This window comes from Cyprinus carpio, chromosome B12, assembly GCF_018340385.1.
Source record: "Cyprinus carpio isolate SPL01 chromosome B12, ASM1834038v1, whole genome shotgun sequence".
NCBI classification, from domain to species: domain Eukaryota; kingdom Metazoa; phylum Chordata; class Actinopteri; order Cypriniformes; family Cyprinidae; genus Cyprinus; species Cyprinus carpio.
Window position 1 is genome coordinate 20,659,315 of NC_056608.1, and position 17,951 is coordinate 20,677,265.

The 17,951-nt window shown below is 34.3% G+C and overlaps 1 protein-coding gene across 1 annotated transcript; it reads left to right on the top strand.

Annotated features, from left to right (window-relative positions):
* The first annotated feature begins 14,115 nt into the window (after positions 1–14,115).
* Positions 14,116–16,202, top strand: LOC109045122 (60S ribosomal protein L38). The gene is made up of 5 exons (XM_019062971.2): positions 14,116–14,185; positions 14,367–14,392; positions 14,720–14,780; positions 15,433–15,555; positions 16,132–16,202. The coding sequence occupies exons 2-5, from the start codon at positions 14,390–14,392 to the stop codon at positions 16,155–16,157; spliced, it is 213 nt and encodes a 70-aa protein (XP_018918516.1). The 5' UTR covers positions 14,116–14,185; positions 14,367–14,389; the 3' UTR covers positions 16,158–16,202.
* The last annotated feature ends 1,749 nt before the right edge of the window (positions 16,203–17,951 follow it).

Sequence of the window (17,951 nt, forward strand, 5' to 3'; positions counted from 1 at the left end):
ACCGAGAAATGTCTGGCAGATCAGACTTTCCTGGATTGAGACGGATGTCGGGATTTAGTGAAACCTGCTCGAGGAATTATACTATTTATCCCACTAGGTAGACCTTGTATAACAATGCAATTTGCACCTTCTAAATGCAAAGTATTGGGGAAATCTGGAGTAAATTTGCTTTCTTTCCATCACAGGAAGACAACACAATTTTCAAAAAATTTCAAACTGCACCACTGCAGGAAAATGGAGTAGATAGTAGTATTTTTTTTTTTTTTTTTTTTTTTTACATTTTGGATTTATTACTATATGTTATGTGTTTCATTAAAAGGAGACCTATTATGTCTCATTTTACAATATGTAATATAAGTCTCAGATGTCCCCAGAATGTGTCTGTGAACTTTCAGCTCAGAATACCCCACATATAAATATTACATCAATTTTGAAAATGCTTATTTTGAGTGAATGCAGAAAACTACACTTTGAACAAGTGACCGATCTCAGCCAGAGCTTCAGCATCTATTTATAGTGCAGGGGGCTGGCACTTCGGATTCTAGAGAGCATTTGATTGGTCAGAAGATTTAATGAGAAGATGAAGTACAATGTGACGTCAAAAAAATTGTTGAGCCGTTTTGGCGGAAGTGACAAACTGCAAGCTTTGAATATATCTTCTAAATGTTAATTTTGTCACTGTTTTGGACCAGACTGCCTTATAGATAAACTTAAGGGTAACATATTGATGCTAACAACCAAAAAACTTTCATTTTGATTTCATGGGGACTTTAAGAAAGAAAAATTGTATGACTGAAGTGAAAGATATGTAGAAGTTTTGTTCACAACAACATTTGTTACCATCATCGAATCTGATTTGGTCAAGTAGCATTCCAAGAGCGCTGATAAAACAGTTCAACAGCAGTGAGACTTTTTGCTGTATCACTTCGCTTGTCTGTGTTTGCACGTTGCAAGGCGCTAAGGATTTCAAGGTTACATGGACAAGACACTGTCTTTATGAGCAAGTTATATGAATCACTTACTCTGCAATTCAGTGTGCCGTGACTGAATTGAAACATTTTGACTTTTTATATTTAATTCAGTACTGATTTAATACATAAATATATCAATGATACTGTTACTTTTGGCACATATAAATGTTTCTAATACCAAAATATAACAGTTAGATTTGTAGTAGTCTGTGAGTTATGAAGCACCGTGTAAAAAAAAAAAAAAGTGTTACAATTGCTTCGCCAGTCTCCTAGTTTTTCAGATCACTGTCAATTATGTGCCTGAAAAGTTTATTATCTGCCAGATAGGATATGTATCACAAATAAATAACCTCCCCCGACTAAATCACTTCTGAGTAGATTATTTTAATGTCCCTATAGTTCTGAATCTTACAAAATTGATAGTTTGCAATAACTTACACAAGCTCAGATTTGCAGTGCTTCTTCTAGCCTTCCTTCTAAACTTTTACATACAGGTGAACTGGTTTGACTGCAATCACTTTACTGTGGAATGAGGAGGTTTGAAGCCTGTAGGATACAGAAGCAGGGCTCTATGGGAATTAAATCAAAGGGAGAAATGAGGAAGGAAATTAAATTAGATACTTCAATTAATTTTCCATTTCTGAACTCTGTATCCCCTTACACTTAAAGTCGGCTAATGGAGAGATGGACAGATGGAGGAGAAGTGTGCTTTCATTTGTTTCTCCTCCCCTCTTCATCCTCAATTATCTAGTATTAATGATAGTGCCGATAAAGATGTATTTAAAAACATTGAATAAAACTAATGGAGAATGAGATGTAGTGCGTATGCATGTAATGAGGCCTGGAATCAAAGGCAGAAATATGAAATTAACAGTAAAAACTTCATCTCATTTTACTGTAATTAAAAATGACAAAAATCTCATTATGTTACAACCATTATGGTACAACCATAATGAGGCAGTAGCGAGTGAAGTTCTGTAAGTGTTATTTAATCTATTAGATTTGCTGGCAAAAGGAAGTTCATATAACTCGAGCTGACTTAAGATCTAAAATTTGCAAGGTTGTCTCATTTTAAAGAGAGTTTTTACCCATGAATACATAAGCAGCTGATGTAATGAATGTTGAGAAAATTTCAAGGTTTAGATTTGCTTCGTTAACAGCAGGGTTGAAGACGTCTTTGCTATTTATTATAGAAACCAATGGAAAAAAAGAAAGAAATATTCATTAATATTTTCTTAGAAGGCTTTTATCGCTTACCTTACATTTTTTCAGTTTGTGCAGCATATGCAATTACACCTAAGAGTATGAAGTCATTCACTTCTACCAAATAAATCATCACTTTCTATTAGAATATTTGCACATTTGTTTTTAAAAGAATAGAGAGGAAAACTCTTTCAGGCAATCTTCCCATTTCACATTTCCATACACACACATTGTAAACCATAACGATTTAAATCCAAAACTGATATGCTGCTCTTGATAAAAAAAAAATAATAATAATAATAATAATAAAAAAAAAAAACATTTTTCTTTATTATCCTGAGATGTTTCAATATTCTGAGAGAAACAGAGATACAAATAAAATCAGACAGAAGAATAATCAGTTGCGGAGGATTTGCCTGTTTTTTGAAAGACAGAATATTTCTGCTAGGCGCATTCTCAGAAGGGCAATCCTGCATAATATCTTCATCTAATAACCGCCATTTCTTTAATGCGTGCTCTTCCCTACTAGGCTTCTCAAAAAGGGTTTGAATAACTACCTTTCGAATTACCTGAGAGAGTCGTTTCAGTAATGGCTTTTTAATCACCTTGAAAATCACTATTCCATCACAAAACTTTCTCACATGGTGCTGAAAAAAGTTTCCTTTGGATTTAATGGTCTTGGCAAAATGTCTGCCTCGTCTTTTTCTCTCAACCCCTAGCGTTCAGTCTTTTCCTCCCTCTACCGCCATCAATCTTCAATTTTACTCACAGACCAATCTTTTTCCATTTTTGACAAATTATACTGCAACCTCATTAAAGACAAAAGTAATGAAGAACAGGGTATGGATTTAGTCTGTTTAGAGTGTGTGTTTTTGTTTGTGGCCATCTAACACACAATGCAAATTGAGTTAAATCCATAAATAGATGTTATTAGTCTCAAAGATCACTAAACTTGGTGATGTAGATCCTCAGCTAAGAGAAACTAATAGCCAGTGCTGTACGCTTCACGGATCTCTCTTCTCAATTTCTTTTGTTGATAAACACTCACGATGCACAAGCACTTTAAATAGCCCACGGATAAAGAAATAAAGAGAATAATACTATCACTTTAGCTCACTTCCTTTTTGACATTCAGACAGTGATTTTTGTAAGGATAAGCCTTTTTAATGCGGAGTTCCTGAAATTTGTGTATATCTGAGGCTCATTTTGCAGTCTTTCAACTCGTCAGCAGTTTTATCATGTTATGTTAAATTCTGATCAAATATGCCCTCAACATCTTGCAACTATACATATTTAACAACGCAAAATCTACTAGATTAGAAAAATGATTTTGAAGTCTTTCAACTCTGCATAAAGCAGCAACAGCTTGTGGAATGTAAATGAAAGTGAAACTTGTTTACGCTGTGTATCTGCATAGCTAAGCAGCATTAACCCTGTTCCTGCTTTGCTTAGCCTCTTGAAGATGATCGTAGTGGTTCCATTTTTTAAATGAAATTCCGAAACTGAATAATTTCATGACATTTGCTTCCATTAAAGGAATAGTTTACCCCCCAAAAATTAAATTTTCTGAAAAGTTACTTGCCCTCAGGCCATCCAAGTTTCTTCATGGGAATTACATCACTTGTTTACCAGTGGATCCTCTGCAGTGAATGGGTGCCGTCAGAATGAGCGTTCCAAAAGCTGATAGAAACATCACTATATCATGGATAGAGGTCTTGTATTTTAGCCTGAAACAACAGTTTGAGGATAAAAACGTCTTAATAATAGATTTATTTATTACAAACACACAGCTTTTAGCTTCATGAGATATCAATTGATGGACTGGAGTCATGTGGATTATTTGTAGATTATTGTGATGTTTTTATCAGCTGTCTGGACCCTTATTCTGATGGCACCCATTCACTGCAGAGGATCCATTTGTGAGCAAGTAATGTAATGCAAAATTTCTCCAAATCTTTTCCAATATAGAAACAAACTCATTTACACCTTGGATGGCTTGAGTGTGAGTAAATTTTCTGCAAATTTAAATTTTTTGGGTGAACTATTTCTTTAACGGTTTTTGAACATTTCTGCATTCTTTTACAGAAACTGATAGAGCACTGTATACTAGGGAAGTCGTGGCATAGTGGTTAGAGTGTTTGACTCCTAACCCTAAGGTTGTGGGTTCAAGTCTAGGGCCGGCAATGCCACAACTGAGGTGCCCTTGAGCAAGGCACCGAACCCCCAACTGCTCCCTGGGCGCCGCATAAATGGCTGCCCACTGCTCCGTGTGTGTGTTCCATGCCGTGTGTGTGTGCGCACTTTAGATGGGTTAAATGCCGAGGATGAATTCTGAGTATGGGTGACCATACTTGGCTGTATGTCACTTCACTTTCACTTTTACAAATATTCTAACTTTTTTTATTATTATTATTTTTTTTGTATTTTTTCTTATGTTGAGCTCTTATGACTGAACATACTGGTAAATAATTTCAGAGTCCAAACAGCACTACAAACTTTGCATACACCTTTATTCTTCGTAAAAGAGTTCACATACTTGATGATAATAGGAAAATAATTTTGTCTCCCACTTACCTTGAATCTGCCCAAATCACTGTTGACAGGACAAGCTTTGAAGAAATCTTGGAGAATATGATGCCGCTCGGGGCTCCAGCCCTCAGAAGTTTGTGTAGGTAAGCTGAGGTTTTGGACATTATGTCTAGTGAAATGTTCGCTGATGATATACAAAACTATTTTAATTAAATTCCCCATATTCTAAAGGGTTTAAATGTGTTATTGTCTGCTCCCCTAGTGGCCCAAACAGAATTGCAAAAACGAGTGTTAATTTATTTCTTTATTTTGGAAATACTTTTATTCTGCCAGAAGATACTAAACTGATCAAAAGTAACAGTAAATACATTTTACTTATAGAAAATAAAGGCTGTTCTTTTGAACTTTTATATTCATAAAAGAATGACATTCTGAAGACTGAAATAATCGCTGCTGAAAATTTGACATCAAATGAATAAATTTTAATACATTTTAAAATGTATCACAAATGAGAAAACAGTTATTTTAAATTGTAATAATGTTTCACAATGTATTACAATGTACACAATGTACAAATTTAAATGTATTTACTGTAATAAATGCAGTTATGATGAATGTACTAGACTTCTTTCAAAAACATTCAAAAATCTTAAACGGTAAATGGTGAAATTTAACTTATTATTATAGATCGCAAGTTCGCTAGCTTTGTGTACCACTTGCTGATTAGTCTGCTATCTTATCACAATGCCAACATATCACCATTGTATGATACCAGGCCAAACAGATTGCAATTCCATTTTATGCCACTAGTGGCACCAAAATTGCACTATTCTATTTGAAACCGTTCAAAGCAACTCAAATCAAATAATTCTCATTGGAATACTTATAGAGTTGCCAATTCAAACTACTTTTCAAACCCAAGGTCATTGCTCCAGGTTGTCTTATGGAGTGCAATTCACCAAGCACTGGAAGTCAGAGACTGTGGGACTGAAGCTGGTAAATAACATTCTTAAAGACCATAAATATTTAATATGTTGTGCAGCAGAGTAAAACAGGGTAAAGGTTCAGCTGGGTTTGGAGATGATGTGGAGACGGAGCTCTGACTGGAACAAAGGAACAGCAGGCAACAGCAGAATGCAGAATTACCCCATGTGTGATATGGAACACTATATCAGAATGTCAGCGTCCACCACATCATAAGGCTGTTTTCATTACTGCAGTCCTGTCCTTCTGAACTAAACGATATGCTTTCCAGTCTCAAGTCAAAAGTAATAAATTGTAGATGTGGTGTTTTATTTTGTATACGAGGAGACATTAAAAGAAAATGTGAATCCTGACTTTTTAGGGGAGATGCCACATTTTATTGACAGAGATTAGAAGGACACTATTCAGGGAGACAGAGGTGTAATGGAATCGGGACATGACATGGGCTGCATTCAGATCTGCATCTAACACTTTAGCACCAAGGTTCAGTTAGAGTTGTGCATTTACTTCTAAGCTACAGCTCAGCGCAAATGAAATTGGGATTTTTTTATAGTGGTGTACAGCTCAGCGCAAATTAAATTGGGATTAATTGGGATTTTTTTGGAATTAATATATTTTTCTAATTTTTTTGGGTGCATGTTATTAAAATGACTAATATTTTAGGGCACATGATAATAAAATGAGGGCTGTCAATGATTAATACATGATCCAAAAATAAAAGTAGTTTTGATGGAAAAATTATATTTTTATAATCTAATACCTGTAAATTTGTATTTTGTTTTGATTGATAATTATTTTTATTATGTGGAATAATTGTATGTTGTTTTGATGGAATTTTATTTTTATTATTAAAAATGATTGTATTGTATTTTTTGACATTTTAGGGCACATACTAAAAATGACTGAATAATAATAATGATTTTAAATGGCAAATCTGACAGTACTTTTGATATATGATATATATATATATATATATATATATACTAAAAAAAAATCAATGTTATATTTTAACAATATTAGTGCACTCATTTGACACAGTTGAAAGCAAAGTTTGATGAAAAATATTTTTATAATAAAATCAAAAATATAATATTTTAACATTTTAGTACACATAATAGTAAATATTATTGAACTGACACACTTCACAGTCATTTTAATGCTTAATATTTTGATAATAAAAACATTAATGTAATATTTTAATAATAATCTTTTCTAATATTTTAGGTTACATAATAAAAAAAAAACTATTTATCCACTGTCCTGCATTTTATATTCTAAATATATGAATGTATTAGGCTCTGATAAAGTGTTAAAATGTAATAATTATGTATTTTCATTTACATATCCTGCATGGTCTTCGAAAGAAAGTAGTTCTGAGCCTTGTTATAGACCAATACATTGTCCAATTAGAACAAACTAAAGAATGCTCAGGAGATGCATGGTATTACAAGGAGTAATGATCCACTATATTCTATAATGTGACTGATGGCAGATATGGATATATGTAAATACAAAAGTCCGATTCGTTAAATGGAAACCTGCTGGCTCAGCTCCTTGGTTCAGGTAATAAGAAAAAACACTTAGATGGGAGACAGTGATTCAGAGAGGCAGTCTGAGAAAATTCAGGTGCCTGATTCCATTAGAGCTGCAGTTTCTCATCAAAGAACAATAACCCCAATGCTTTTCAACTTTTGAAGCTCTGATTAAGCCAAATGGATGATAAAGACGGTAAATGTGCCAAAGACTATCATCAAATGTCTAGGTGTATGTCAGTTTGGTGTGTCAGGTGTACTAATACAGTTAAAATTCTAGCGCATACTATATGTTCAGCAACTCATGCAGTCCTTTTTATTCTACATTAAGTGGTGCAGGCAACAGAACGCTGCATTCCAGCCAAGAACGGTTACAGACAGTTGAAATAGACCTGCTGTCGACCAGAACTGACAAAGTGGGTAGAAAAGCTGGAAGCCTGGTTCTCAAAGGCTGACAGGCACATGGATAGCAGGAAAAGCCGGCAGGCGCCAGTGTAGATGGGCGGCATCAGGCTGGCACAGGGCAGACAGCTATTTTGAGAAAAGGATGCTGACTTTCAGAAAATACTCATTCATGAAGAAGTCATGTATGTGAAACTAAAAGGATGCTGACTTTCAGAAAATACTCATTCATGAAGAAGTCATGTATGTGAAACTATATATATTTAGAAACTGATATCTTTTTTCATATCCGTATGGTTAACATTAATACTGCAAAATCATATCCCAAACAGTCATGTAACATATTATTTAGATACTTTTCTCCACAAGAATGTAAACTCCACCTGTGAATATCTTGAGATGTATAGTCAAAAGCATCAGAAAAAATTTGTAAAATGTTATTTATCATTGTGATGCCAATGCTGAATTTTCCTTCAGAAATCATTCTAAAATGCTGATTTATTTGGTGCTCAAGAACCACTTCTTATTATTCTCAATGTTGCAAACAGTTGTGTTGCTTTTGTTGTTGTTGTTGTTGTTTTTTAGAAACTGATTTTTTTTTTTTCAGGATTATTTGATGAATAGAACGTTTTTTGTTTTTTGTTTTTTTATCAATGTAGATGCCCTTACTGTCACTTTCGAACAATTTAATGCATCCTTGCTCAATAAAAGTACTAATTTCTGCCATTTGTTTTTGAAATTTTCATAGATATCCAGGTGAATAACTTGGATAGCAGTGATTGCCCTGTAATGTTCCTATCACATGGTGAAATGGCCCTTTCTGTTGCACTGCTGAAATGATGTCCTTCACCCTCTGAAGTCTGTATGATTGCTTTCAGATAACATCTTATAATCCAGGATGTAAGAATCAATACTAGCCGATCAATGCACATAATGCATATAAAGATGAGGAAAAATCCCTTGTCAAAAGTAGTGTATGAATTCACCTCAGCTGACTGTTTAAATATGTTCTTATGGAAAGGAAACGTGTCTGTCTGTGCCTATGCTCACGAGAACGTTTACATTTGGTTCAATTCCATATTCGAGTGTAAAATCCTCAGCAGATACTTTGCAAACCTAATTGAAAATTCCATTTCTCGTTATTTCACCAGTGCTATTTCCACTCGGGGCCCTTGTCTTATTCCAGTTCCAGATATATACATTACCATCCCAGTGTAGCCCTACAGCACTACAGGTTTGAAATTAAGGATGAAATTAAGTTGAGCAAAACTAATGATGGTTGGATGAACCCTGCTTCTTATTCCCATTTATGGTTCCAGCAGAATCCAAACCATGATTGATGCCGGGCCAGCACCACATATTACTTCTGGCTATACACACAGTGCATGAAGCTTGTGTTTGTCTCACCTGAATGGCTGAGTGATGGACTGCGTGTCATTACCAACGATGTACGTTAGTCAAAATGGAGCCTGAAGACTTGGTATGCATCTATTTTAATGGATCAGAGAGATGGTAAGGAAAGCCCTGCATGTGCTGATGTGGTAGTCAATTGTAAAAAAAAAAAAAAAAAAATGCTAAAGGAGATAATTTTTGTTGTTTTTATGCAATAATCCATTTTTGCAAATTAAAATTGGAATTGAGCACAATGCTCATATTTCATTTTTTTTAGGGCTGTCAAATGATTAATCACGATTAATCACATCCAAAATAAAAGTTTTGTTTACATAATATATGTGTGTATACTGTGTATATTTATTATGTATATATAAATACACACACATGCATGTATATATTTAAGAAGAATATGTTATGTTTATATATTAAAATATATTTATATATAATATAAAATATAAGAATATAAATATATAAATGTATATACATGTAAATATTTTCTAAATATATATTTTATGTGTGTGTATTTATATATACATAATAAATATACCCTGTACACATACATATATTATGTAAACAAAACTTTTATTTTGGATGTGATTAATCGTGATTAATCATTTGACAGCCCTAATTTTTTTATGTTTTCTATTTACATTGTAACTTTCAATTTTAGTCATTTTGTTTTGTTTATAATTTTTTTTTTTTAATGTGTTCATATATGTTAGCCTTTGGTTTTATTTATTTAGTTTTTGTTATTTTAGTAAGTCAATTTAAACTTAAAAATGAGAAATGTTGTCATGGCAGCTAGCTGAAATAAAAGTAGTTGAAGTTTTATATATATTTTATTTCAGTTAAAATTTCAGGTATTTTTAAAATATATCTATGGTTTGTATTAGTTTTTATTCAGTTTTATTTTTTTGTTTCATTTATTTATTTAGCTTATATAATTATTTTAGTCCTTCAGTTTAAACTAAACCAGAGCCTTGAAATAAAATAAACATTAACTGAAATACAATATTGCAAAAAAACAAAATAATTAAGAAATAAAAATAAAATAAAAAAGTATAAGTAAACTTATTTCATTTCAGCTAGTTGCCAATGCAACAATTCTCATTTTTGTTTAGTTTTTAAATGTCTTTATATTCTATTATGAAGGGTTTTTTTAATTATTATTATTTTTGTACTTCAAGAGACTAAATGAAAGAAATCTTGTTGAAATGTAGCTGAAATAAAATGTTATAAAAGTTTGTGTTATTTCATCTATCTATCTATCTATCTATCTATCTATCTATCTATCTATCTATCTTCTTTTTTATTAGGCATATGCAGCCTAATTATGCTTAAGTTACCAACTAACTCATGCAAACATAAGAATCAGAAGTCTGACCCTGAAGGCTGTAGCATGTGGGAATTAAAGTTTCACTAGGTGAGAATTTTAAACAGGCTGCTGAATGAACTCATCTTTTTTAAATTTTAAAGGTAATGTGTGTTTGCCCATCCAAACCTTGCAGCCAAGTTGATCATTTCTAGTATACGCTTCTAATACCTCAGATCCCTCATTCTGATCCAGCACATGAAAGTCTGATCCAAAGGTTCAAGGTTAGATCATGCAACCAGCAACTGTATTTGAACTGTATGGGAATACCAACAAACAGCTTTCTCCATATTATAGGTCTCCTTGCATACTAGCATATAAATAAAAAAACAATCAGTTTTACAGTTTCATGTCTTTGGAATTGAGGAATGTAGTCAGAGGACTGAAGTCAACTGTGTATGGAAAACATAGGCTCAGTTAGTGGTCATATACTGCCCTCTTTCTTCTCGTTCTCTCATGTGTCATGCAACTCTTTTTGTTTCATGAGCATAATCTGCCATCTAGTGCCACTGCACCAAAACTGACTGCAAAAAAATATGTGGAAGCATAATGTGGAATAAAAAATAAATAAAGTATGATAGAAACGTGCACTGTAATCTAGGAGAGATGGATAGATTTGCTCCACATCATCAGTCTGAAATATGCTTTTTTAGATTTTAAGATTTAATGCACAACCTGCACCAAACCCACCTTCGTTAACTGAGGTCGGACAGGCTTTAATAAATTCCCTCAATGGAAGCAGCAAATACACCGAGCCAAATGAAGCTAATCAGCATTCTCCTCAGTTGAGGGCAGCGAGCTGTGGGATCTGCCCTATGCCTTCTACGTGGGCCGAAACGCATATGAGCCAATGGGAGAGTAATTAGAGTGAGGAGGGCAGCGTTGGTGTCTTACTTTATTAATTAAGTGCAGAGAAGCTGCAGATGTCACTCAAGAATTCAGAAGATGAGATGAAATACACTCAAAAGCCAGATGTGATCACCAGTGTGAATTATTGATGTGCATGTGCACACATGACAGTTGTGCGTAACTCGTTTGAACTAAAGAACCAAACTATCTCACAGATTCTGCTATAAACATCATGTACACAAGCCTATGGCTATAATCAATGCCTGTTTCATGAATGAATCACTCATTTTAAATCAATCCTTTCACAGGAATGGTCAAGAAGTTTAATTATAGGCCTCTCTCTCTCTTTCTCTTTCTCTTTCTCTTTCTCTTTCTCTTTCTCTTTCTCTTTCATTTGATTGATTGATTGATTGATTGATTGACATAAAACGTTTTTTATTTATTTTTGTTTATTCAATATAATGATTTAAAGTTATAGTTTACATATAGCAGTAAGTTATGACTGATAAGGGTAAGTAATAATTTTGTTCTAAAGTTTCATTCCATTTTAATCATCTTTTGTGTCTTTTTGTAAGTTACTTTTTAATTTGCCAAATGTTATGATGATAATGAAATGTAGAAATAATAACAATACAACAAAAACATCTTCACTTTTTCATTTTAAATGGACTAAATTATTAACATTAACCTAAATGGTGTGAGAACTATTTTACAAAATAGCCTACAGGTGCATCTGAGGCTATTGAACACTGAATATCTTAAAGTTATTTTATTAATATATATATATATTTTTTTTTTTTACTTATTTCAAAAAGTGAAACTTTCAATATATTCTAGATTCATTACATGTAAATAAAAACATTTCAAAAACATTTGTATTTTTATTTTTTATTTTGATGGTTAGAGTTTACAGCTCATGAAAGTCAAATCCAATATCTCAAAATATTAGAATATTTACATTTGAGTTTCATTAAATGACCATCCTTACAGTATAAATTCTGGGTATCTCTTGTTCTTTGAAACCACAATAATAGGGAAGACTGCTGATTTGGCTAGGGTGACCAAATGTGCCATTTTTCCAGGACACGTCCTGGCCAGGATTTCTATATTGCCTAAAATATTCACGTTTTGGCTTTGCACTGTTACACGTTTTGTTTGCACTGCGCAGACCAATTGTTGTATGACAAAGTACCGTGAGAGTTATAGAGAGTAGTTGACTTCTTGTGCTTTTGAATCACTCTCACGGTACCTTTCGGTACACCTTTCGGTATGCTCAGTGCTGCTTCAAGTCCAACACTAATATGTACACGTATTTGCATCGCTTTGACCGTTCTCTGTAGATCCCACCTTCTCATGCACCACGATTGGTCCATTACGTACAATGTCTGCATGTTATTGGTCAAATGATCATTACCTTCATTAAGTATGAAAACAGGAAACCAAAGCCAAAACCTGGATATTTTAGACAATATAGAAATTCTGGCCAGGATGTGTCCTGGGAAAATGGCACGTTTGGTCACCCTAGACTTGGCAATGGTCCAGAAGCTGATCATTGACACAGAAGTAAGTCACAGAAGGTCATTACTGAAAGTGGTGATTGTTCACAGAGTGCTGTATCAAAGCATATTAAATGCAAAGCTGACTGGAAGAAAGAAATTGGGTAGGAAAAGGTAAACAAGCAACAGGGATGACCGCAAGCTTGGGAATACTGTCAAGCAAAGCAGATATAAACACTTGGGAGAGCTTCACAAGGAGTGGACTGAAGCTGTAGTCAGTGCATCAAGAGTCACCACACTCAGACGTCTTCAGGAAAAGAGCTACCAAGCAACTGCTGAAACAGAAACAACTTCAGAAGCATCTTACTTGAGCTAAGGAGAAAAAGAACTGAACTGTTGCTCAGTGGTCCAAAGACCTCTTTTCAGATAAATGTAAATTTTGCATTTCATTTGGAAATCAAGGTCTGGAATCTGGAGGAAGACTGGAGAGACACATAATCCAAGCAGCTTGAAGTCCAGTGTGAAGTTTCTGAAGTCAGTGATGATTCGGGGTGCTGTGACGTCTGCAGGTGTTGGTTCATTGTGTTTTATCAAGTCCAAAGTCAATGCAGCCGTCTACAAGGAGATTTTGGAGCACTTTATGGTTTCATCTGCTGACGAGCTTTATGGAGATGCTGAATTCCTTTTCCAGCAGGACTTTAACACCTGCCCACAGTGTCAGAACCACTTCCAAGTGGTTTGCTGACCATGATATTACTGTGCTTGATTGGCCAACCAACATGCCTGACCTAAACCCCATGGAATCTATGGGTTATTTTCAAGAGAACGATCCAACAATACAGATGAGCTAAAGCTCAATAGTGCCTCAGCAGTGCCACAGGCTGATTGCTTCCATGCCACACCTCACTGATGCTGGAGATTTGGCTAAATGAGCCCCGACCAAGTACTGAGTACATAAATGGACATACTTTAAAGAACTTAAACTTTTCTGTTTTGCAAATCCTTTATAGTTATTTATTTATTGTATTTTTTTATTGATCTTAGGAAATATTGTAACATTTTGAGATACTGGATTTTTGACTTTCGTGAGCTGTAAGATCTAATTATCAAAATAAAAAACAAAAAACAAAAAAAAAAAACCTTGAAAAAATTTTTTTGCTTTACATGTAGGCCCTAATGAATCTTTAGAATATGTAAAAGTTGAAATGAGTTACCAAAAAAAAAAAAAAAACTTTCACGATATTCTAATTTTGAGATGCACCTGGACATATTTCATGAAGTCTCCCGATTAATATATTAATAAATGGCATGATATATTCATGCTGCACCAGTAGATGTCACTGTGAGTTTTAACTTTTTAGACCAGAGAGTCCCTCTTGAGCCACCGTAGCCGGTTTATATAAAGCCTGCACGCGGAAGTCCCGCCCTTTTCCCCCCTCGCTCGCGGGACGTGTAAGTGTTAGCACTTTAGCTGTATCAAATGAATCCATGTTAATCTGCATCGATCCTTAAATATTGACATTTCAGACATATGTGATGTGAAAGAACAAGTATAACTGTGTCATTAAACGAAATATTTGCCGGGAACTATGTAGAATAGCGTTGTAAGAAAGTCTGTTTTTCTGCATTGCAGGGTCGAGTTGCACCTCAGACAAAATGGTGAGTTTGTTTATATCTCGCATTCGCGTGTTTTTTATTAAATGGTAAAATATAGAGTGCTTCGGTTTTAGTGACATTTGTTCTAGTATGTTAAAATCGAATGAGAAGGAAAATCACTGGATAACAGAAAGTGGCTAATGGTGAAATGGATGATTGTCACGCTGATGGACAGCTTAGAAATATTAGAGAATTTATACGAGTAAGTTAATATATATTAGGGAATCGGTCTAAATTTCAACACATTAACAGTTGGACTGCTAATCTTAGAGAAACGAATATTTTAAGATATCGAGTGAACTAAGTACTAATGTGTAAATGTCTTCACAGCCACGCAAAATTGAAGAAATCAAAGATTTCCTGCTTACAGCAAGGAGGAAGGATGCCAAGTGTAAGTTTTATTTCTAATAAACCAGTCATGGTTCATTTATGATCCCTACATGAGGTTTTCCTTTTTGTGATTCTGCTGTAGTGCTGCAAGTTATTATTATTATTGTGATATGGTTTGTATGGGGTATTTTGATGCTGTTTGGTGCATCTTTAAAGTATTCACTTCACTGAAGGCAGTGCGTCTCAGTCCTGGAGGACTAAACATTTTGGATGTCTGTCATGTTGGATGTACATTCCCGGTTCAGAGACTCTAGAAATGAGCTGTTGCCTGTTTTAGACATCCAAAATGTTTATTATTGTGGTGTTACAAGACCAGGGGTCTGTTTCATAAAACAACTCTACCAAAAAAACCAGGCTTATTTCAGCTAATCTGACTAATATTGAACTGACAATAAGTCAGACTAACTAAAATAATCCTGGCTTATTTGATAAACTTGTTTTATGAAACAGGATTGACAAGAACTGGCTTAAGGTTGAATAGATTTTGTACTGGTGGTCTGATTTTTTTATTTTTTTTTGTGGCATTTGCTAAAGATTTTAATGTTGTTGAAATTGTAAATTTCACAAATATTCAGAGTTCTAACCATATTATCTAATACAATGACCTAATATTGATGAACGTCTCTGTAAACTCATGTGTTATGTTCCAACAGCTGTCAAAATCAAGAAGAACAAGGACAATGTGAAGTTCAAGGTCCGCTGCAGCAGATACCTGTACACATTGGTCATCACAGACAAAGAGAAGGCTGAGAAGCTCAAGCAGTCCCTGCCACCAGGTGAGTCTTCAGAAACCCCACGTCAAACTGCTGGGATTATAATACCATACAAGTAATAGTGCTAAGATCAAGATCGAACCAAATCCATTAAGTGGCGTTTGTGCAGCATTATGCTTGTGCAGAAATTTGATCAACATTAAGGATTTGTGCTAAATGTTTGGTTGTAGAAATGTTTTGGCTTGGAAAAACTGATCTTGTAATGTGAATGTAAAAGAGTAAACCTACGAACAAAAAAGGCCTGCAAAAGTAAAGCTTTTGTGTTATTGTTTAGCACTTAAATATTTTATTGATGGGAAAAACTGAGATCCTTAAAGTGCTTGCAACTGACTGGAAAGTCATGGAAGTGCTGTGGTCAGATTTTTGAGAAGTATGCAAGATGTCCAAACACTTTGGGCCTGCTCTGTGCCCACTGTGCATTTACACGCTTGCTAGAGCAATGATGGACCAAGTGCTGGGTTTCGTGTCACTCCGAGACTTCAGTTCCACCGGTTCACTAACACTTACAGCTGTGTTTAGTTCTGGACTGTGTCCCTTCAAGGATTACTGTAAATCTGACCCGTCTTTCTCTCGTTTCAGGTCTGGCTGTGAAGGAGCTGAAGTAGATGTCTCTCTTGTACAAAATGTTGTAATAAAATTGGGAAAATTAAGAATGCTGTTTTGTTTGTTTCTATGTTTTTCACACTTTAGGACAGGGTTAGGCAACTTCGGTCCTGGAGGGCCACTGTCCTGCAGAGTTTAGCTCCAACCCTAATTAAACACACCTGAACAAGGCAATCAGTGTTTTTGGGATTACTAGATAGATACAGGCAGGTGAGTTTTTATGAGGGCTGAAGCTAAACTCTGCAGGATAGTGGCCCTCCAGGACCGGAGTTGCCTATCCCTGCTTTAGGACCTGCTTGATAGCTATTTTATAGGGAAGTATCTAATGCGACTGTGCGCTTATTTAGCTTGTGCAAGGTATACACTACCTTTCAAAAGTTTGGGGTCGTCCATTGTTCTTAGCAATGTATATTACTAATCAAATCAAGTTTTGGTATATTTATGGTAGGAAATTTACAAAATATATTTATTTGGCAAAAAAGTCTATAATTTTGATTCATACAGTGTATTGTTGGCTATTGCTACAAATATACCCGTGCTACTTATGACTGGTTTTGTGCTCCAGGGTCACATTTACTATAGCTTTTGTTATGAACATGTTACTTGAGAGCTGAAGATTAGAGGTAATGGCTGCTTAAAATTCACTTTTGCCAACACTGGAATGTTACAGTTTTAAATACTAACTTAGAAAATATTTATTTAAACTAATATTCCATGATATTTACATTTTTATTAAATAAATGCAGCCTTGGTGAGAAGACTTGTTCCAAAAACAGTCTTACTGACCCCAAGTGTTTGAATGGTTGTGTGCTTTGTTACTCGAGGGAAATGTTTGACCTCAGACTTGGTTATTAGGCCAAAATGTTAGTTTAAGACCTGTAATGAATTGTCAAAACATTTTATTTGTATTATATCAAACAAGCTATACCCTTGTAAATGTAGTACTTATTGCAGATTTACTGTAGTTTAATTTACTTGTTTAGAAAGACCATGGCATTTATATCCTAGTTTAACTGTGGCATTTGATATAAAGCCAATATAAACAGATTTACCAAATATAGATGTGATGTAGCTGACACATTTTCTCATAGTTTTATGACTACCTTTCTAGGAAAGTTATATTTTATCAGCTTATTTTTGGGTGGGTCATTGCGTGTATGACATTTTCCCTTTGTGATTTTAAACCTTTTCAAACAATATTTAGGAATTGTTTTAATGTAATCTCAAACTAAATGAAAAATAATACTGACATTTAGCAGTGACTGCCATTCTGTTCAAGGTCATGAAACTACAAGGTGTTTATTAAGGGAATGTAATGCTGATATTACAATCGAATATACAGTTTTCTGTGCAAAACCATGACAAGACTGACATTTCAACAACTTCTTAAGAACCGAACTAAGCAACATATTGCGTTCTTAATTCACATCTAAAATAACCTCCCTATGAAAATTAATGCAGCACTAGTTTAAGTATATTTTCCCGTTCTTAATCAAAATCTGAGAAGATTTCTTTTTTTAATGTGGTAGTAAAAGTTGGTGTTCGCTTTTTATTGCGGATGCCAATAGTGTTTGAACATGTTTATAAATCATAAGGGAGAGTGAATCATGAAGGCACAATTATTATTTATTTATTTATTTTGTACAAGTGTCTGCATTTACTTGATTTGCCCAATAGATGGCAGCATTGCGTTAGATATTGTAAAATAAATTACTAAATTCAGCATTTACCTAATTTTAAGAATGTTTCGCTAATCTCCAAAAGCAACAATATATATTGTTTTCAATCTTTGCTAA